Source organism: Leopardus geoffroyi, chromosome C1, assembly GCF_018350155.1.
Source record: "Leopardus geoffroyi isolate Oge1 chromosome C1, O.geoffroyi_Oge1_pat1.0, whole genome shotgun sequence".
Classification (NCBI taxonomy): Eukaryota; Metazoa; Chordata; class Mammalia; order Carnivora; family Felidae; genus Leopardus; species Leopardus geoffroyi.
Genome location: NC_059328.1, coordinates 62,371,098 through 62,393,033, shown reverse-complemented (window position 1 = coordinate 62,393,033; position 21,936 = coordinate 62,371,098). Strand labels below are relative to the sequence as shown.

The window sequence follows — 21,936 nt, the reverse complement described above, 5'->3', positions numbered from 1 at the left end:
TTTTCTTAGCTCTAAAACTATCATTTCCACAAAATTTCTATTCCTCTAAATGTATTTAATGTGAAAATCTTTAAAAAAATACTACAGTTTTCCACTGAAAGAAATAGGCGTGGTTATACAAAGTGTGAGTAATGATTTTAGCTGTTTACCTTCTTAAAACACAAAGATTTCCTTAACTATTGTTGCCATGGTGTTGAAAGGATATGCATTGTGTTTCTAATTGTTGTTTTTGTGCTTGGAACTCTGGCAGGGTAAATCTCCTGAGAGCTTGCTTTTTGTCTCCTGGGGCTTTGTTATCAGACAGACCTGGCTGAAACCTGGCTCAGCCATTTACAAGTCATAGAATCTTGAGCAAATCACATACTTAACTTACTCAGCTCCAGCTTCCTCAATTGTGAAATGAAGATAATGATACCCAGCCCTCAGGATCGTTGCGGCAATAAGAGAGGTGTAATGAATGCTTGTTGCAATTATTGTGGTTACTATTAACATTCCTTCTTTGGATAACAATTGGTAAGCTTTATGTATAAGTGGAAAGGACTTTGTATTTATTTATTAACATCATTAGCAAGTATTTATTGAACATTGGTTATGTAGCATGACAACTCAAATAAGGAAGTTTTCTCTAGAACTTGTTTGTGTTCAGCATCATCTGGGAACTTGTTAGAAAATGCAAATTTTGGAGCCGCACTCCAGACCTGTTGTTGAGTCAAAAGGTGTAGGGTGAGGCCCACCAATCTATTTTCAACACTTTTCCAGGTAATTCTAATGTGAGCTCCAGTTTAAGAACTTTTGCCCTATAGGAGCTTCCAGTCTACTTGAGGAGATCAAATCTCCCCCAAGAGGGGTGGGGGTGGGGGGGAACAATGACACCTGTTAACTGAGGAGGGAGCCACACACAGTGCAGAATGTTCTCAACATTTATTCTCATCTGGAAACATATGGCACGATATCCCGGGCAGAGAACACATCTCTAAGACCGTAACTGAGTTATTTGTGATTGGGAACACTTTCTAGAACCACACACCCCTTTTTTTCCCATCAGGGAAAAAAAAAAAAAAGATATAAAAAAAGATCATCAGTAACCAATCACTTGTAACACCAATCTCCTTGGTCCCAGTGCTCCAATATGTTGCTACAACAGTGTTAAAAAAAAACTACAGTTTTCAAAATTAAGAAATATGTGGGCTTGGATTAGGCCTGAAAGAGCAGGGCATAATTAAGTGGAAAGGAAGAAGATGAACACTCCAGGATAGAAGATACAGAAAAATACCACAAATATGCTCTCAGGAAGGATTAAAAGCAAAAGCAAAGAAAAATACGTAAATAAAAACGAGAAACTACCACTCCTGGCATTTTCAATGATGCCAATTGAAAGCAATCTGGAGTCTTTTATATGTGCAGCACTGCATAATCTGAAAGAAATCTGAATCATGACACATTAAATTACATTCTGGGTTGGAGAGTGGAAGGAGAAAAAACCGTGAAAATAAAGTAATGAAACCAATTGTTTTTAAAACAAACTGATGAGAACCTCTATAGCTTACGTGTTTTGCCCTTCAACGTTATTTCCTGTGAGATCATCAGTCCTGTGATCACTGCTCCTATTCGTTGTTTCAAGGTAGCGCTCCACCTCTTCTTCCCAAATGTGTTCAAAAGACAGACGTGAAAAGAACACCTGGGTTCCATCAAGGAGAAATTGTGACTCTAATGAAAACCTTGTTTTAAACGTCAAGTGCACCACCTGTGTGTGTTTTGCCAATGCTGGTATATGAGACCGATTTTTTTCCCTTAGGAAATATTCATGAAGAGTGAGTTTACCAGCCATAGTCGTATGCCCTTTTAGGCTTAGAAGACGCTGCCCCTCTCTCTGTCTCTTTGTCACGCCATCTCTCCATTTTTGGTAACAAACAATACATTTTTTGCTTTGTATTTCCATGTATGTTTTATTTATTCATGACAGATCACAAGAAGTGGGAGAATACTTTCCGAAAAAGAATACAAACTAAATATCATGAAGAGGGATCACCAAAAATATATCCGGGAGTGCCTAGCTCAGGCTATTTTCCATAAGGTTCTTGATATGGAGGTAAAGTATTCATATTTTCTTTATAATAGATAGTTTCTAATATGATAATTAATACTACTTCTGTACTAGAAGCAGAGGAATTCCTCCTGTATTTCATTAAAAAGGAATGGAACAAGGTGCCCTGAGAAATACTCTATAATCTCTGGGTAGCAAAGAGCCAAGAGACTGAAGTAAGCTTTTCTCGATTTCAGTTACAGAAAAATATGGACATCATTATATATTTTGTGATATTTAATTTAACAAATGTAGATTTTTAATCCATAATGGCTACTCTCAAACATACCAGCCCTCACCATCTGTACCCCAATTTCCATTTGCTAAAAAAAAAAAAGTGACATCTGTTTAAATATCAGTAATTCCACTGCCATGAATTATTTCAGATTTGTTATTCTTTTAAGGCTCTGAAGCTGGGCCGTATGCTAAATTTCAGGGAATAGGCATTGAAACATCTGCTGTCCCTCCCACTTTAGGCCACATTGGTCAGCATAGATTCATAAACCGAGCATCAACAACTTTTTTTTCAAACCTGACATGGCATTTTTAGTAGGATATATAGCTAACTTGATAAATTATTTTAGCCTTGCTCCATGGAACTTATAGTTTCAAGCATCAACACCATTTTAATCTCTGTGAAAAAGCATGTCACTTCTTGGCTTGACCATACAGCAGTAAATCAGAAAACTTGGCTGGTAAAATCATTGACCTGTGAGTGCAGTAAACATTTATGAACAACTGTAGAATCACCAGTAAACCAATACTAAGTGTAGTGGCACTGAAAATATTTATTATTATGCTACCATTATACCGAACAAGTGTTGCATTCAGATAAGATGTATATGATCTGTTAATTTAGGAATTCATTTTGTGCTTTATGACATGTGCATGAGTTATAAGGAATCATTCAAATTCACTTGCTTATAAAAGTATTAGTTGGAATTCTGCAACTAATGTTAAAAAAAAAGTACAGTAGATTAATCTATACTTAGTTTCAAATTTAACCAATAGGCACCAAATTTTGTATTAGCTTTAATCCTTGAAGTTTTGGTTTTCCAAACTTTCATGTAACTTACACATCATAACTGTAGAATATGCTATCATTTAACAGTCTTTGTATATTCTTAAAATTTGGAATAAATGTCTTAGATAAGTGTTAATATAGAATATATAATATAATTTCATATGATGTAATATATATAACTATGATATGTAATATATTAATATAATTAACAAATAGAATAGCTGTCTCTAAATTGTTACATTTATCTCACATTTATGTTATGCTGATGCTATTTACTAATGTTGATACATTAATATTCATGTATTTGTTCATACCACAAACATTAATCATTAATTGTAGGCTTACCACGTACCAGTTTGAAGCTATGTGATGTAGCTGTGATATATAAAAACAAAAAAGCAAAAAACAAAAAAACAAAAACAAAAACCTACTGTAGAAAGTGATCAAGTGTTAGAAGAGAGGAAAAACAGACCTAGTTCCGGGAAGTAGAGAATGATGACTTATCTCTATGAAAGTCAGAGGAAGCAGAACGGAGGTCCTGCTATTTGAACTGGACCTTGAAGGCTGAGTGAAGCTGCACATGAAAGCATGAGAAAAACATTCGAGAGAGTGAGGACAGCTGGCACGACATTAGAGGGGAAAGGCCATTGTGGATGGGCAGGAAAGCTCACTGAGGCCAGACTGCAAGGCAGGTTGGTTGAAGGAGCAGCAGGAAGAGGCACTCTTCTGTAAGCTGGGGCCTGGTTTCTGGAAAGCCTTCAATTCCTAACTAGGTTTGGAGCATAGGTGATGAGGCGATGAGACGTTTTTCAGCAAGGGCGTAAAATGAGTGAGCAGAGCATCATTAGAAAGATGATGTTGCTAAAAATGTGGGAGATAGATTAATGAGTTGGAAAAGATTGGAGATGGGAGGTCAATTAGGAAGCTGTTGCCCAAGGGTAAGGACTCACAACAGTCATGACACGCTGGGGAAAGGCAGCTGTCCCTAGAAATGTGAAGGGGGAGAGAGACTGACACTGAATGAGGATGGAGTGGGGAAGAAGGAGCCAGAGCAATTCTGGGGGCGCTAACCTGGCGGGTGGCAGTGCACTGCTGGGGCCCAGGAACTACCTACCACAGGGAGTCGGAGAGAGCCCTCACGTGGTGGAAACCTGGGCCCTATGGAAAGGTGTCCTGGAAGCCAGCAGGCTCTCACAAGCTTAATGTGCAATGCTTAAACAGGAAAGTACTGGGGGAAAAAGGACCTTGGTCTGACCCAGAGGCAAAGACATTGGTGGCCTTGGTGAAGAGGAGGGGCAGTAGGAGAGAGGGCTGCAGAGACTTGGAAATAAATAAAAGATGGAAAATGATTGGTAGCGAATCTCACAAAATGGTGATCAGTGGGTGAGAGAGCAAGGAAGAGGGAGAGAAGAAAGGGAAGTATCTGAAGAGGTTGATAATACTTGGGTAGGGAAGGATGGAGCCTGCGGGGTCCAAAAGGAAGCATGAAGAGATCAAAAACAGGAAAAAAAAACACTCTTTAAAACGCTCTCAAATGTGTCTGAATGATTTCCAACAAAATTGTGAGCAGATTCTTTTCATAGGGGGTTTATTTCTAAATTATATAATTAATATATTACAGAAAGTTAGGAAAATGCAAGACAGCATAAAAAGGAAAATAACCACATAAAATCTTTGTCTCAGAAAGAACTGCTGTTAACATACTCACATTCCCTTTTAGTCTCTATTTATACGTATACATTGATAAAAATATGCTATGTTGTGACAGGGACACATTTTATGAAAAATAAGTAAATAAGTAAAAACCAAACAAACAGGAAATTAGTGTCCAATAGATTGAACTTCAAATTACATTTCCACCACTGACTAGATATGTGACCTGGGACAAATTCATGGTCCTCTGCCTCAGCTTCTGCACTTGTGGAGTGAGACTGCCTAGCAATTAGCATTGTTCCAGAAGAGATGTTGCCCAGGATGTGACTTCCTGGCACAGGGACAGCCACACAGTATAAGTGTGATCAATTAAATCATAGTTCTGTGCAATTCTGTATTTTACTTTGCTCCTGCATTATGTGCATTTTCAATCTTTTTTTTTTTTAATTTTTTTTTCAATGTTTATTTATTTTTGGGACAGAGAGAGACAGAGCATGAATGGAGGAGGGGCAGAGAGAGAGGGAGACACAGAATCGGAAACAGGCTCCAGGCTCTCAGCCATCAGCCCAGAGCCTGACGTGGAGCTCGAACTCACGGACCGCGAGATCGTGACCTGGCTGAAGTCGGACGCTTAACCGACTGCGCCACCCAGGCGCCCCTCAATCTTTTTTTTTAAACAAACTCTTTGTGAATCTTATTCTAATGATTATATTCTATTTCATTATACAGATGTGGCCAAAAGTTAACCCTTCTCTATACGGTTTATATTGCTTCTGAATTTTTGCTTTGAAGAGAAAAATCCTTTCAGATAGCATCTTTGTGTGCCACACAGATATGTTGTCTTTTAATTCTGATTTTCTCCTAGGTTTTGAAGTGGAATGTATTGGTTAAAGGATTGGGACCCTTTTCACCACTTTATGTTAGGGATTGGTTTTCCAAAGAGTTGTATCAATTTATATTCCCACTTGCACACATATGCAGGTGATACTTCTCCATCTCAATGACAAGGTGGGGAATTGGAATACAGCTAGCTGGGGGGATTATTCTCCTCTAAAAAACTCTTTGCTATAATTGATAGGATCCTTTCCTCCATTCTTTCCTGTGTGCTTAGCGTTATCATCAGCTTGAAATAAAGAAAAAACTGGAGAGCTTGGCTAGGAAGGAGCAAATTCAGAGATTTAAGGTAAGGAGCTACACAATTCTCTTTTACTAAATTATTGTATGATTTTAAAAGTCAGTGGTGCTGTTATTGAAGTTTTTCAAGGCACTTTACCTTTGGGTAACTGAGCTGAAGTCAGGTGATGGTTTCACCAAGACTATGTCTTGGGCACCATTATTTCAGAAGATCTTGGCAAAATAGGAGCTCCTTGTGCAAAATAAATTTTACAAGGTACAAACCTTTCAAAGGAAACATGAAAACATTCTTTTCAAGTTTGAAATTTTGCTTTTGTCTTTTCTTGATTGATATGTGATAGACGCCAAAGGATTTTTGTTTTTTGTCTTAAAAAGCTGAAAATAGATGGTGATGTTCCCAAAGTGGTGGAAAATGGCATTCTAAAAATTATACAATGGCACATTTTCATGCAAGCATGACCCTTGAAAATAGATGGTAGGAAAGATCTATTTGGCAAACAAAAGCATAAGATTTAGACATTCTGTACAAGGCACTTAAAAATTCCTTGTTTTTCCATTTTTGTATTTGACATCTCTTCTTTGAAGTGAACTTATAAAACGTAAATTTGAATTGGGAGGATAAGAGATTCAATTAAGCATGTTTGAAAGGCTTCAGTTTAGGTTAGCAGTTTTATTCTTGGCCACTCGAACTCACATGTTATTCTTTATTTTCCGTGTCGTATTACAAATGTGGGACCTAAGACACATTTCACAGACTGAGAACTATTTGTAAAGCTTCTGTAGAACAACTTGCCATAGAAGACAGTCATATTTCCCTCTTACCTGATAGACTCAAATCTATTTCATCATGGTCAAAAGAAAATCTTGTTAAGAAAGTGTTGTTAAATAACAGCAGATAGGGGAGTTTTTCAAGATCAGAAAAGTTGGTGTGTAGAGATCAACTTTGCCAATATTGTCCTGCATCAAGGACTGAGTTACAGATTCTCTGATTTACTGATTAAATGCTCATGGAGAAGAATGGTCACTGGAAATAGTGACAAACACTGCTTGAAGCAGTGTGTGGTTCACCCTCACCCAGGTTGCCAGACACACTGACTAAGCACACAGGTGTATTACAACAGTGGCAGAAATTCCTGACGGACACTCCACTTCCTCCCTATATGATTTTTATTTATAATGGTTTTCACTTTATAGCTGTACTTGGTGAAAGACCTATGATTTAGGCTCCTTTTATGTAATATGCAACCCTCTTGCTTGGGGCATGATTTAATTATTTTTTAAGATAGAAAAGTAATACTTGCTGGTAGTCTTTACTAATCAGAGCTGTGAAGAGCATTGTGCTTCTTGTAATGATCTGCATAAGGCAGATAAATAAATATTATTGTTGCTAGAACTCAGGATGCACTGTATCCGTTGCTATTTCTTTGAGTACAGCTGTTTCTTCCAACATAGGAGACTGAAATTCCTGCCTCTTACTAACACACCCAAAGCCCCAGTACAGCTGTGAAACTTTTTCTGACTGTCATGATAGACTTCAGAAGGAACACTTTTTTTTAATGTTTATTTATTTTGAATTAAATTTTTTAAAATATTTTATTTATTCTTGTGTGAGAGAGAGAGACAGAGAGAGAGACAGAGCATGAGCGAGGGAGGGCAGAGAGAGAGAGAGAGAGAGAGAAAGACAGAATCTGAAACAGGCTCCAGACTCAGAGCTGATGTGGGGCTCAAACTCATGAACCACGAGATCATGACCTGCGCCAAAGTGGGATGCTTAACTGACTGAGCCACCCCAGAAGGAACACTTCTGGGCACCCCAGAAGGAACACTATCAAAAGTAATGAGAAAGGACTTCTTTAATAATAAATTATCTCCTACCTGTCAGGCAATAACCTAACCTAGATTACTAATGATGCATCAACTTATCAAATCACTTTCTTATCCTAGGGAGAATCCACAAGATGGTTTATAGAAAATAACATGCCAATCCTATCTCCTCACCCCCCAGTTGGCCCAAAGACTAACCGTGGCCATAGTGTTCTGGTTGATGAAGGACATTCCAGTCCAATAACACTGGTGAGTCTTATTAAACACTCTGTCATGTGCCATTCCAACTAATTTATAATTTCCAATGACTCTCAGAAAGAATTCTATTTGTCTGTATAATTCTGTGAATCCTACTAAATGACAATGTGGTTTTGTATCTGTTCAACTGTCTTTACTGAATGTCCCAGTTACAATCAATATCACCCCTTTCAAATTATTTTGAGAGAGAGAGTACAAGTGGAGGAGGGGCAGAGAGAGAGAGAGAGAGAGAAAATCCCAAGCAGGCTCTGCACTGCCAGCACAGAGCGAGATGCAGGGCTCAAACTCATGAACCATGCGATCATGACCTGAGCCAAAGTCGGACACTTAACTGACTAAGCCAGCAAGGTGCCCCATAGATTAGTTTTCTTGAAGTGAAGATTATTTATGTTACTTACATACCGAAATGACTTTACTGGCTCTGTGACATGTTTAGAAAAACCTGGATTCTTCCACCTGACATTAAAAACTCTAAGCCCTATGACCTCAATTTAGCCAACTCAATATTTCCCCTCATGATTACCCTTTAGCACCCTACAATACAGCAAGATTGTGGAACCATGAGTCGTTCCACATATGTTCTGTGTTTTCTGACCTCTGGGTTTTGTCTTGCTGCTCCCTCCACTCTCACCTTATCTGTAAAACTTATTTATGCACACAAACTCAGTCATACTGTATAGCATGGTGGGCTATATACTTATATTTGTGTTTCTTTTATCAAAAGCATGTACACATACCCTAACAAAAATACTTAAATATACAGAGATTCTGTTTAAAGAAATTTCATGCCGACATTTCATTCCAGTTTGGTTCACTTATAATATAGAGATGATATTTGTTTGAAAGAAGGTAAGGTAGCTTGAAACAATATAGATACAGGAAAAGATTTGCAAAATATTTGCTGGAGGTTGATGGTTTAAGTTGTAAATGAATTGCTTGATCACATCTTTATTCTTATTTTATGTGGCCTAATATATTTTCTTGTTAGCATGAACATTTTTTTGGATTGCACAATATTTGTAGAGAAATTGCAAAGCTTTCCCAGATTGTTGAAGTAGGTTCATCGCATATAGTGTTAAGCTTTGACATTTTTCAAAGGTAAATATGTTTTGACATTTCCCGATGAACAGCTCAAGTTATGAAAAGCAACCGTTTTCCCTTTGTTGATACCATATTTCCAAGCTTCATTTAAATGTATACGTACACAAATAATTCTTTTTGGTTTTGGATGGCAAATTCACTAGGCTCTCAAAAGCTTAACCTGGTTGAAACAAAAGAAACAATCAAGTGCTGTTTTCCATCTTCCCACCTGTTTCAGAGAGGAAAAACCCTTGAAAGGCTTTCTTTTCAATTTTCCAGCTGAACACCCTCAATAAGTAGTTTATGATACATCCAGGAGATCTTAATGTGGCAGGAGTGAGAAAGTAATTTAAAAATTACAGGAAACACTGACACCAGCACTTCAGAAGCCTTTCTATCTGGTAAGCCACCATTCTTCACTTGGTCACCCCCTATGGTGCAAAAGCACCATAGGGGATACCTATTGTGATCTCTGAATTGTAGTTCCCATTTTACAGAAATTCAAATCTTCCTTTTAATTCTCCCAACTTGGATACATATCCTTTAAATTTGACTCCTGACCTCCGTGTGCCATTGAGATGGAGAAAATAATCCTTTTGGGATATTGTCATTGATTTTTCTTTTAACTTTCTTGAATAAAGAAAGAAACCATCCAGTGAATAGTTATTGCACTTGGTCACTAATTGAACCTAAACTTTCAGAGTAGCATATAGGCTTTTAGCTACACCATTCCCATTAAAACTGTGGAAAACCATTCAACTAATTCTGTACAAGCTTGGGAAATTCACCCCTGGAGATCTTCTACTAAGAATTAAAAATGCTCAGCTAAGCTGAGTAACCACCAGGTAGTCAGTTTCAATTCACATTCTGGTACAGTTTTGAAAATGTTAAGCTACAGTGCCGTATTTATTCCAAGAAAATATATTACAAACAGTTTCAAATATAGCAAAATTTAAGGTGGCTTCTGATGTGAACTACAACAGTTTGTAGCTCACAGCTGTTAGTTGAATGATGCAGATTTGTTTTTAGAGATAAATGTAATCAGTTAAACATTTGACTGCCATATTCATCTAACTGAATGATATCTGTATGCAAATGGGGGAAATAAAATTTAGAGCACAGAAGCGAATAGATCATGTTCTAGTTTATAGTAACCTGCTTTCTTGAATTCCTACATTAGATTTTCAATGTGTTTGTGTTCAGTTGAATTATTTGACAAGAGAGAGTCTTAAGCATATTTGTTTTACAGAGTGTTAAAGAATTCTTTTGGATGATCTGATTTCCTTGTTCAGAAACCTCTAGTTTGATATATCTTTGTGGGTTTTAAGACATTTTGCCTTTTGGCACATAGAATCTTGTGTTCTATTTCTTTAAATCAAATGTTGCCTTAGTCAATCCACTAAGGATTCCATATAGGTCATGAAAGAGGTTTGTGTGCAGAGACCCAAGATACCAATGACTTAAATATAACGGTGCCTTCCCTACTGTAACAAACTTACGTGAGTTTTAGCTGTTGTGCCCAGTGCTACTGTGTGAGCTCATCAAAAGCTCAGACTCCTATTGTGTCATTGATCTGCCAAACTTAGTGTGTTGTCTTCATATACATAAGCCAGGATGGCATATCACCATGTGAATATTTCAATCTGAAGGAAGGGGGTAAAGGGAAAGTGACAGCACATCTCTTCGATATAGAGGTTTCATGTATCACTTCCGCTCACATCTAGTTGGCCAAATCTTAGGCATACATCTGTACAGAGTTGCAAGAGATGCTGGGAAATATAGTTTTTATTTATGAGAGCCACGTTCCCTGATGAAAATTCTATTACTAGTGAAGAAAGAAAAACAGATACTGAGCAATATTATTTTTGATACCCTTCCCATGTCTGTCTCAACAAGTAGCTTTCCTTACTTCGATGTTCAAAGTTATCATTCTTCTTCTCTGCTCATCCATTTTCTTCCCTTGATCATCCATTTGGATAAAATGCTTCTGTGAAAACTTGAATTTGTCCTAGTCTCATTGGTTTATTCCAAACAACATTTAGTTCTAAGTCCTGTTAGTTCTTAGATATTCTGTTATTGTTGCTATTGTCTCTTTGGCAGTATTTGTGTGGTTTATTTGGCACTAATTGTCTTGTGTTGCATTAGATGTTAAAAATTACTTTTTATTTTCCTCATAGTGCCTATAGTTGGAATCCAGTGAATGTTGACTTAACAAAATCAGACATTTAGTGACATATGACATACTTGTAAAGATGGCACTCAGACCAAATTGTGGTGGTAGGAGCTGTCTCATCATTTTTTATGTATTTACACAACACTTTTCCAGAGTTGAATATTTGTTGTTCACTGTTCTTGAGTCAGTGCATTTATACACCATCCTTCTAACTCTCTTGCCCAAATATACATGTATTATTCTCAACAAGTTCCTACTTTTTGTTGTAATAGAACAATGGAGCCAAAAACCTTGTTTTTCCTTCTTGAAAGTTTGCTGATCTTTATACTAAACTTAAAGTGTTCTGTCAGTGGCACAAAAAGCATTTCTGATGCTCCATACCCGCAATTTTTATATTCTTTATAGTACATTCTTGATTAGAAAATGCATCAGTCAGGGTCTCAGCAGGAAACAGATGGCTCACACAAATAGGGTAATTAGGAAGAGTTTAATGAAGAAACTATTTACAAAGATGCCGGCAGGGTTAAGGAAAACCAACTGGGGATGTTAAGCGTGCTGGGGTCAGCACGATGGGAAACCACAGCACCTAGACCAGAGAGGGAGATGGAAGGATTGGGTATCAGCACCAGCAGGCAGGACTTGTCAGCTAGGAGAGGACTGCCTGACAGGAGCTGTGGACTCAGCTGACCCATCACACACAACCTTTGGTGGGAAGGGTCCAGGAGAATTAAGACCCCAACCTCTTGCCTCTTGTCTTCTGATCCCCTGCCAGTGCCTATCATCGGCCAAATCCAACTGGAATCCTGAGATTAGTTGGTGCAGTCAGTAAAGAAATGACTCCCAGAGGGCAGAGCAGGGCAGAGAAGGCAGAAGAGGGGCAAATGGAAAAGATCCAGCCTAGAAAACCTCTCCATTTTTACACAGTGTTTTCCATTTGCCGGTTACTGTTTTTCATTTTTACTTTTCTGATATTTCAAGGGAGAAGTTGAATAAATGGTAATGTATTATAGTTAGGCATCCGCCTTTTCTCTTTTTGAATCATATTGTCTGCTTTTACTTCAGCACCATTCTTAAGATGTAAAGGACTCAACAGTAGTTTATGTTGAAAACATTTAAATGGAAATGAGTCCATTCCAATCATATCTCTTTAGATCTCTAAAATAGGAACATTATTCAAGGTAACATTTAATTGAGCAAAGCCATTTTCATGCACCGAATAAATTAGGTATTGTCAGCAAGTTTACAAAATGAATAAAATACAGGAACCTAACAGAGAACATCTCCTTTGTCTAGAATACTCTATAATTGTGGCATTTAGTTATGTAGAGAACTTCCACACCATATGTTTTAACAAATACTTTGGGTCATAAGGCTATGTATAATGGAAGGACATAATTAAAGTTTAATCTGTTCAGTAAAAAGGCACCATTAATTACTCTAGGCAATTTGTTGGGTTATTAATTGGTTCTGGAAACATGTCAAGATACTAATTTAAATGGAATTTTTTTCCCTAATTGTCTAGACAGCCCCTCGACCATACACTGCCCCAGGAAATATGCAGCCTCCAATTCGATTAAAGCCTCTTCCCAGTAATCCTGCAGTAGGAACCGCTCCAAAGGTAACTTCGGGGTCCAGATTGAAAACCTCATTGCTGGAAAATGAAGCTCCATTTCCCATTGGGGTAAATGTTACTTTTTCAAGAAATATCTTTTTATCCTTCATTAGAATATTAGATTACCAAGGTTTTAAGATACAAAGATTCAATTAATCTACTCAGTGAAATTTATATTGTGCACTTATTAAGCATTTACTATGTACTTCTGTTTAATTACATCTTACTCTAACTGGAAGGCCTATGATTTCTGTGCTATTAAGCAAAAAGAGTAAGGAATAGATTTGTAATAATATAAGGTCACCTTTCATTAATTCGAATGGATGTGTAAAAAACAAAGAGAAACTTTTTATAGCCAGGTATGACTTCTATCAGAATAGACCCAGTGTTGACAGATTCTAAAATTTAAATGCATGAAACCTCGAAAATGAAACTTTCCAAGAATAGGCTTACATTTGCATGCTGACTTACTTTACCATCAGTGTATGAAATTGCTTCAAGTTTGACTCTGGAGAAAGTTGGATACAGAAGAAAAAGAATGTCCATCTTTAAAAAATGGTGAATTAATCACACATAGGAGCTTGACTTGCTTCATTTTCAAGGTTATATCTCTGGTAATTTGAACTTATTTTAATAGAGCTCAGGAGGAAGATGTGGTAAACATAAAATATGAGTTAGTTAAGCAGGGAGGAATCATTAGAACATTCAGTAATTAGGGAGGGTATCCTTTGTATTTCCAACATGAAGAAGAAACATTTGCGAGCTTCAGAAAGAATCTGTGTCACGAGTTCAGTTGTCACTGCATTCAAATAGGTGAATTTAGTTCCATTTCTTATTAGGAAATATAAGACATATGAAATTAAGATATTTTTTTCTTTTTTTGAAATTAAGATTTTTTCATCTAGAATTGACAGATAACCTTGATACTAAGAAATTAATTCAGACAAATGATTGTGTTTCATGATAAAAGTATAAATATAACTCTAACAAATAACTAATATTTTATCCATTTAATATGCTTTTCAGCTTATGAAGCACTTTTCCCAAACCTTTAGTTAATTTAATAGTTGTTTCCTAGAAAGCAGGAGAAACTAAACCAAGAGTGGTAGCACTTTGTATAGGGAATGGTGCTTAGGGCTAGGCAGAAGCTTGTGAATTCATAAGTCAATTAAGCTGACCTTCTAGGATCAGCTAGAAAGCCTAGAGGTTTCCTGTTTCAGCTAGTGTCCAGGAACGGTCAGATCCTGAGAGATTGTCTCAGGTTAACTAAAATAATACAGAACAAGTTCATTTTTCTCCTTTAGTAAACCAAAATAGGGAGCCAAATCATAATCAAGGGCCATTAATTCACCAGACATCAAATAATCAAAGCTGTAGAAGCAGGTCATTATCCCTCTGTAGATAGACCTACATGGGAAGCCAGATCACAATGAGAAGGTTGCCTAGTGAGCATGGAATCAGAATGATGGTATGTAGGGGGATGGAATCAGATTAAAATGGCTTGATGTACCTATCTCATCTTAGGAATGGGCTTGCCAAAGGTACCAGAAAACTCAAAGGTCTTTGGCTAAAATCCTGTGTATCTTCCTGGGATAATTTTGCCATTAGGACTGGAAATATTTAAAGTCCAATAGGTGGGATTTTCTCTCCCCTAGATAGTGCTGGGATATACTTTATACTTTCCACATTTGCCAACGTGATTATATTTTTTCTTAAGCTCCTATACTTTGGTAGACACATTTTCCTGTTAGATACATAAATACTATCAGTCAAGTAATATTCAAGTTCTGCTGGCTAGGGAGGGATTTTTTTTTTCTTTCAGGTGATTTTCCAGCTCTGCTCTGAGACACTGGGTGGATTTATTAAATCTGCATAGGGTCTTATATTTTCCTGTTTTCAAGTTTTGGGGTATGAGCAAGAGATAGTCACTTAGTGGTAGCTTACTTAGGCTGACAAGGTTGAGATCAATTCCATGTTAATTTAAATTAGGTAAACTTATACTTTTCATTTAGTAAATATTTATCAGGCACTTACTATGGACTAGATACTGCTCTAGGCATTGATGATATGTCAATTATCAAGGCAGACAAAAGTCTCTAACTTACTGGAGTTTTTACTGTAATATACATAGGCAAACTCTACTGGCCAGAAATACAAGTAATTTTTTCCATGGCCTTGATGATGAAGATGATTTAGTATAAAATCGGACTAGAAATTTCTCAAGAATAGTAGTCTGTATGATTGCTGAGTATGTAATGAGTACCCACTAAATTCTTATTGCTTTCTTAAAGAGTTTAATGAAGAAACTATTTACAAAGATGCCAGCATTCCCAAAGTTATGCATATGAGGAGAATCTTTTGAAGGGAAAATAGGCATAAGCAAGTTTCTAAGCATCAAGAATGAGGATCTTTGATTTAGGCAAAAGCAATTTGGTCAAAACAGGGTGGTTAAGAGGCAACTGAGTAAAAATAGTGACTTGATTGAAAATGATTATCCTTAGAATGAGAGTTTCTCATACACTACTGATAGGTATAGAAATTGGTACAACTATTTGTGAAGACAATGTGGGAATATCAATATTTTAAATGAACATGCTCAAGCATTTTTATATATAGGAATTTATTTTAGGAATATACACATATGTGCAAAGAAATAGATTCAAGAATATTTAATATTATAATATTTGCAATAGTGAACAATTGAAGACACCTAACAATGTAATAGGATGTTGTATAAAAATATTATAGTTTATTAAAGTATGTTAAACAAAATAATAAGGTAAACTTATCTGTACCAGCATGGAAAGATGTCCAAGACACTTTGGGCTAAAAAAGCAAGGTAAGGAATGGCATATTAATTTTTTAAAAAATTCACTAATCCATTTCCAAATAAGGCATACCATTGACTGATAACTACTTAGAAAAAAACAAAACAGAACAAACCCAAAGCCTCAAAGTTTGGATTCATTGTTCTTATTTTATTGTTCTTATTATTTTCACTTAATTTATATTTGTATTACAATATCAATGCACCCCATCACAGAAAAATCAGAAAATGTGAAAAAAGAAAAATGAGAACATAAATGGCACCTACATATCAACTATTTAACAATTCTGAATTCCTTGGTGCCTATTTAAATCCCTTTATGTTCACATAAATGTTTCTTTCAATCAAAATATGAACCATATGTGCCTTTATTTATCCTCCTTTACTTATTTAGCAATGAGAAATGTTTGGAGAATGACTCCCCTTTATTAACAATAACTTTTCATTATATTAAAGCATCTCAAAGAATAAATTGACTGAAAACACCATACCAAATAAATGGCTATAAAATGGATAAAAGTGATTAAACGTGCCTTAAAGTGTGGGAAACTACCTCAGATACACAAAAATGACCAATTTATGAAAATTCAAATACTCAAATATACTTGAAAAATGTGATATAATTATTGATTATACCTTTGGTGCTCTTTAATTTTTGATTGATACATTTTTTGCAAATAATACAAGGTGGAAATAATATAAGGTGGAAAATGATATGCTCCAATAATCCAAATCCCAAAAGGCAACCCTTAGTTCAAAGTCTTCCTGTCATCCTTGATTTTTATCAAAATCCACATACAAATTATTTAAAAGAAATGTGTGATCACATTGCATGGACCTTTTTATGTCAGGATGAATAGATTCATACTGTTCTTTTTGAAGCCTGGTGAGAATCTATTACAAAGACCACAAAAAATTGTAATTAAATATTCTATTGTTGGACTTGATGGTTCAGCTAAATTTGGTGTGCATGTGTGTGTGTGTACCTTATACACATTTATATCAATGTATTGTGCAGTATCTTAGTAGGATTTATTCCTACAAGTTGAATTTCTAGGAGAAAAATTTCTAGTCTTTGGGTCAGAGTCTGCATTTAGTTCCTAGATATTATATTATCAAGGAATGTAATAACACCAGGATGGGTGAAAATCAGTGTGAAAAAAGTAATAATAACACTCTACTGTTAAGTGGACTATCTAACCCTGCTTCAAAGTACAATACTCCAAACTTCCTGACTTTAAATTGTTTAATTGTGCTGGGTCCCCATAGATTTAATGGGTTGTTGAAGAAAAATCCCAAAGTACTTTGAAAATGCCATAACTGTGTATTTGGCTTAAAAATATACTTAAATAAGGTTAAAAATTTTTGAAAATTTAACTTGCTGTGGATATTACAAAAAGCCACTTTTCAATAAAAACATGAAGTGTTTTGAGTTTGCCTATTGATGTCAGTTGTGTTTACATGCAATGTAAACCATAGTCTTAAAATTTGGGGCTAAGTTGGTCACTACTTCTGTTTTACTGGTTGTTATGTCATGAAATGTGATTACAGGGCAAGAAAGCAGTGATGAAGTTCAAGAACTCCATGGACAATTCTCAGGAAGTGAACCGCTATCAACTTCCAAACATTAACAATTACATGATGCCTATTCCTCCTTCACCTCCTCCCCGCAAAGGAAAAATCACAAGGGAAAATAGACTTGAATCATGGAGAAGGAGAAGATTTCGTCCAACCACTGCTCCCAATGGCTTAGAGCCTCTCTTTACCAGGGTGAATATGGAATCAAGTTTTCTTTTATTAATTTAGCACAGATTACATTGTGCTTTTAAATTTCTGGATGTATAGTAAAAATGAATCTAGGGAAATCAAATGCAAAATGCCTTACAAAAATAAATATAATAATTTTATAAATGTAATTGTAAGCTTGAATGAATCTGAAATCAGATACTTGAGTAGTTCAGTTCAGTAATTTAGCACAATTAATGAAAAAATCCAGTAAATCTTGAGGTCAAATTTAGTTTGTACTATGCCCATTTCCAAATTATTTATTTCTTTCAATTTGCCCATTCAATCACGTGTTATCAGAAGTATTTTAACATGTAATTTGTGAAAATTTAGAGACTTAAGTATACCAAAAAACATAACATGCCACATCAAGTACCTATTAGAGCTTCCTTTTAGTGATTTTTGGGAAAATATTGTATAATATTTTCTTTCAGTGTTCTTTGAAAATAGTAGAGCTTGTTGTACTCATTTTCTCAAAACACTGATTAAAAAAATAGCCCTAAGACCAGTTAGACTGTACGGGACACTTTATAGGACAAAGGCAAAAGATCTCTTAATTTTTATCATGTAAATACACAACTAATGAAAATTATATGTAACTTCTGTGATTATTAGCAGATAGGTAGGTCTACCTTTCACTGATTGAGAATCAGGGAGTGAAGTTCCGACTTGCACGCAGACCGCGTACTGACTCTTCTAAACCAGCCTCATTCCAGCATTCTTTTTTGACCTCATTCCATATCTGAATCCCACAGCTCTCTGCATCAATAACCTCAAAATATTGGGACTGTCTTCCTTGCACTTGCCCAAATTTTCTCTTTTCCATTTTCACCATTATTCTTCCTTTGTTATGGCTTCTGAAGAACTTTGTATTCCTCATGTCAGAGGTCCACTGTCCCATGGGTCCTCAATTTTACCTTTTTCCACTGCCTGTCATTCTCCTAATTTGGATTTTCATCCTCCCTGTAACATACATCTCCGTCTCTCAGCATACCCAGGCTTCCACAGAGGAACTGGATCTTCTCTTCATGTACTGTAGCCTGAGATTCGTCTTCTCTCCTCCAACAAAGTCCTCTGAAGAGTAGTTGGCTGTCGCTTTAGTCTAACAAACAACCCCAGGCAGCTCAGCTTACAACAACAAAGGTTGATTTCTCTCTCTCTCTCTCTTTTTTCATTTTAACAGTTTTTAATTAATTAATTTTTAAATGTTTTCATTTATTTTTGAAGGAGAGAGAGAGAGAGAGAGAGAGCATGAGCAGGGGAGGAACTGAGAGAGAGGGAGACACAGAATTTGAAGCAGGCTCCAGGCTGTCAACACAGAGACGGATGCAGGGCTCGAACCCACGAACCGTGAGATCATGACCTGAGCCGAAGTCGGACGCTTAACCGACTGAGCCACCCAGGCACCCCAAACAGTTTTTATTTAAAGTAGTATATCAGATTACTTTATTCCTTTATCTTCTCAATGGTTTCTTCCTTATATTTGCCCTTTTCCTTTCCTACTTGGCGAGACTTGGCTTTACATTCAAGGATCTCTTTGTAGTCTTTGTCCAGTTTTAGTCTAGTGATAACCACCTTTCCAAGGTGAAGGCCCACCTTCTTTCGCTGAGCCTGCTCAATGCACATGTCCCATTTCTTCCTGTAAACCTGGACTCCTTTGCCAGTCTGCTGACCTTTGTAGTGTCCTTGCACAACCTATCCTTCTGCATCCTTTTGGAGGGGCATGGATCGAACGTTGTACTTCTGTCTCAGCTCTTGGGAAAGAGGAGAAGACCTAATCTTTCTGTGAATGTGGGAAGGTGCTTTGGGATGCCTTTTATGGTTCTTGCTTGGGTCGGAAGTCACAAGGAGTTGGAGCTTCATTTTGGCTGCTGGCACTTCAGCGGTGGCTGGCTGCAGAAGGGAAGAACGGAGTTTATTTCTTGTTCGCATAATCGTCTGTTGTTGATCAGCTGCAATTTTGAGACACAGACTGGAGAAACAGTCCCTGTCTGGGGTATGTCTGGGGTATGTTGCCTTCATGGACAACAGAACCATGGAAAGTTTTTAAGATTCCACTCAGCAGGGAAACGTGTTACTTCTGTTTGAATTCCGTTACCAAAGCCTGACAGGGGTGGAAGAAGTATCTTCCTCCCACGGAGTGGGGCAGTGAATATTTGGGCCAATAATAAAACCCACCATGTCTACTAACTTACCTCTGAACTGTACATGCTGGCATTGGTCCCCCTGCACTAAGCCAGCAAACATGTGCTCTTGAAGTCTGTGGCCTCTATTTAGTGAGAACAGTGAGTTTCTCATGATATTCACATGCTGGCAGCATTTGATCTTCTGATGTTAAAATATATTACAGGAATAAGCTTGACCCATTCATATTTTAATTTTTTTAAAAAGGGTTTAAATATCTCATAAACCATAAGAACATATTAAATCTATATGTGCAAGTTAAATAACAGTAATCAAGCAAGCACCCATGTACACATCATTATTTCTTAACCAAGTAGAACACTGCTGTCATATTATGAGCCCCCATTTCCTGCTCCATCACATCCCCTACTGCTTCCCAGAGTAACCATCATACTGACTTCTTTCTTAACTGAGTCCTGTTTCTCTTCAGAGTTCTCTGATTTAGATGCATGAAACTTCAGAAATAAGCTCAAATCTACCATTGTAATGAAAGAACAATGTTTACAGGAGAAAGGAGAAAGAAGCTGAATGGAGTCTTTGGGTCAGAGTCCAAGCTTGGTTCCTTGATAGTTTTAAGAGCCTCTTCTGGATAAGTCAGAGAAGCCAGGTCATGAGAGTTTCCCAGGGAGATGGGGCTCACCAGGGTCAGGGCATCTAGGCAAGTCCTAGTGTGGGTCAGCCACTGGATGGGCTGGGCTTCTGTACTGGGCACGGAGGGGAGAGCAGGGACTTTTCCACCCTGTGGCCATGACAAGTGACGTGCAGATAAGCATGTAAGCCAGCCTCCGCTGGGCGTTCTGCACTGGGGTTAGCAACACCATGGTGTCAGAGGGCATCCTGGCTTCCATAGACCTTAGCATGTCTGTCTTTTGAGTTACAGGGTTTTAGCCTGACTTGGTCTTTTGTTTTGTTTCCAAACTTCTATTCTTTCTATTTGGAATCTCTGTTTGGGGAATGCTGGAGCTACTAGACTGAAACTCTAATATTCTTAGCTTTTCTCTTCTATTTTCTCATTCTTTTTTTTGTTCTACTTGACAGGAGATTTCCACAATTTTATCTTCCACACATTCTACTGAGTTTTTTCTTTTGGTGCCTTATTTTAATTCTAAGAACTCACTTTTGGTTCACTGAATGTTACTTTTTTTTTTTTTTTTTTTTTTTTTTTGAGAGAGAGAGCACACAGGGGAGGGGCAGAGAGGGAAAGGGGGAGAGAGAATCTTAAGCAGGCTCCACGCCCAGTGCAGAGCCCAGTGTGGGGTTCAATCTCACAACCATCAAGAGTCAGAAGCTTAAATGGCTGAACCATCCAGGTCCCGCCACTCAATGTTACTTTTAAAAATCATCTTGCTCTCTGGGGTGCCTGGGTGGGTCAGTTAAGTATCTGGCACTTGATCTTGGCTTAGGTCTTAATCTCACAGTTGCGTGATGGATCCCAGGGTCAGGCTCCATGCTATCAGCTGATAGCATGGAGCCTGCTTGGGATTCTCTCTCTCCCTCTCTCTCTGCCCCTCCCCTGCTCATGCCCCCTTTCTCTCTCAAAATAAATAAATAAACTTTTTAAAAAATCAATAAAACATGTCTTACTCTATGATTTTGATTCTTTGGTATTTGTGGAGACTTTCTTGTGGACTAATATATATTCAGTTTTTGTAAAGTGAATCTCTTAATATTGGGAATAGAGTTCTATAAATGTCCAGTAGATAAGAAATGTTAATTATGTCTTTCCTGTTTTCACATGCTTAGCATTCTTGTTTATCTGCTCTCTCAGTTCCTAACTTCTAGAGATAATTCATTCTCTGTAATTGTAGACCTGTCAGTTTCTCCTTATAATTATGTCAAATTCTGCTTTGTAATGTTGAGAATCCCTGGTCATATGCTCTCGGATTTAGGATTATTCTATTTTACTGGTGAAGTGATTCTTTATGATTGAAAAATGTTCCTCTTTATCACATTACTTTTAGCCTTAAGATCTCTGTTGTCTCAGTACTTATTTTCTTTAAATTAGTATTTAATATATAGTATTTAATATTATATATATATGTGTGTGTGTGTATATATATATATATATTCATTTTACTTTCAGCCTTTTAATATCTTTGAATTTAAACTTTAGGTTTTAAATGTATTTATGTAGCATGTGGATGCTTTGTGTTTATTTCAATCTGAAAATATCTGTTCCTTTAATAAGTGAGTTTAGGTCAATCACATTTATTTGATTTAGTAGTATACTTAGACTTACTTCTGCCGTCTTCATTTGTATTTTCTACTTACCATGATTTTTCTTTGATAGTAGCATTTT

At 36.8% G+C, this 21,936-nt stretch overlaps 1 protein-coding gene and 1 pseudogene across 11 annotated transcripts in view; one reads left to right on the top strand and one right to left on the bottom strand.

The window, feature by feature from the left end:
• The window catches only part of ERICH3 (glutamate rich 3), a 109,745-nt gene that overhangs the window by 27,140 nt on the left and 60,669 nt on the right, over window positions 1-21,936 (top strand). For 3 of the 11 annotated variants that reach the window (XR_006712383.1, XM_045477863.1, XM_045477859.1), the window contains exons 3-7: window positions 1,964-2,089; window positions 5,872-5,943; window positions 7,839-7,967; window positions 12,752-12,910; window positions 17,220-17,438. Coding sequence is in view for 10 of the 11 variants with exons in the window: in XM_045477863.1 (XP_045333819.1) it covers window positions 1,964-2,089; window positions 5,872-5,943; window positions 7,839-7,967; window positions 12,752-12,910; window positions 17,220-17,438 (705 nt within the window). In the remaining variant the exon portion in view is untranslated. Of the gene's footprint in view, window positions 1-1,963; window positions 2,090-5,871; window positions 5,944-7,838; window positions 7,968-9,358; window positions 9,458-12,751; window positions 12,911-14,026; window positions 14,383-15,639; window positions 15,681-17,219; window positions 17,439-21,936 lie in introns of those variants that run through there. The other 8 variants (XM_045477861.1, XM_045477860.1, XM_045477864.1 and 5 more) reach the window with 8 other exon arrangements.
• Window positions 18,865-19,809, bottom strand: LOC123598080 (annotated as a pseudogene).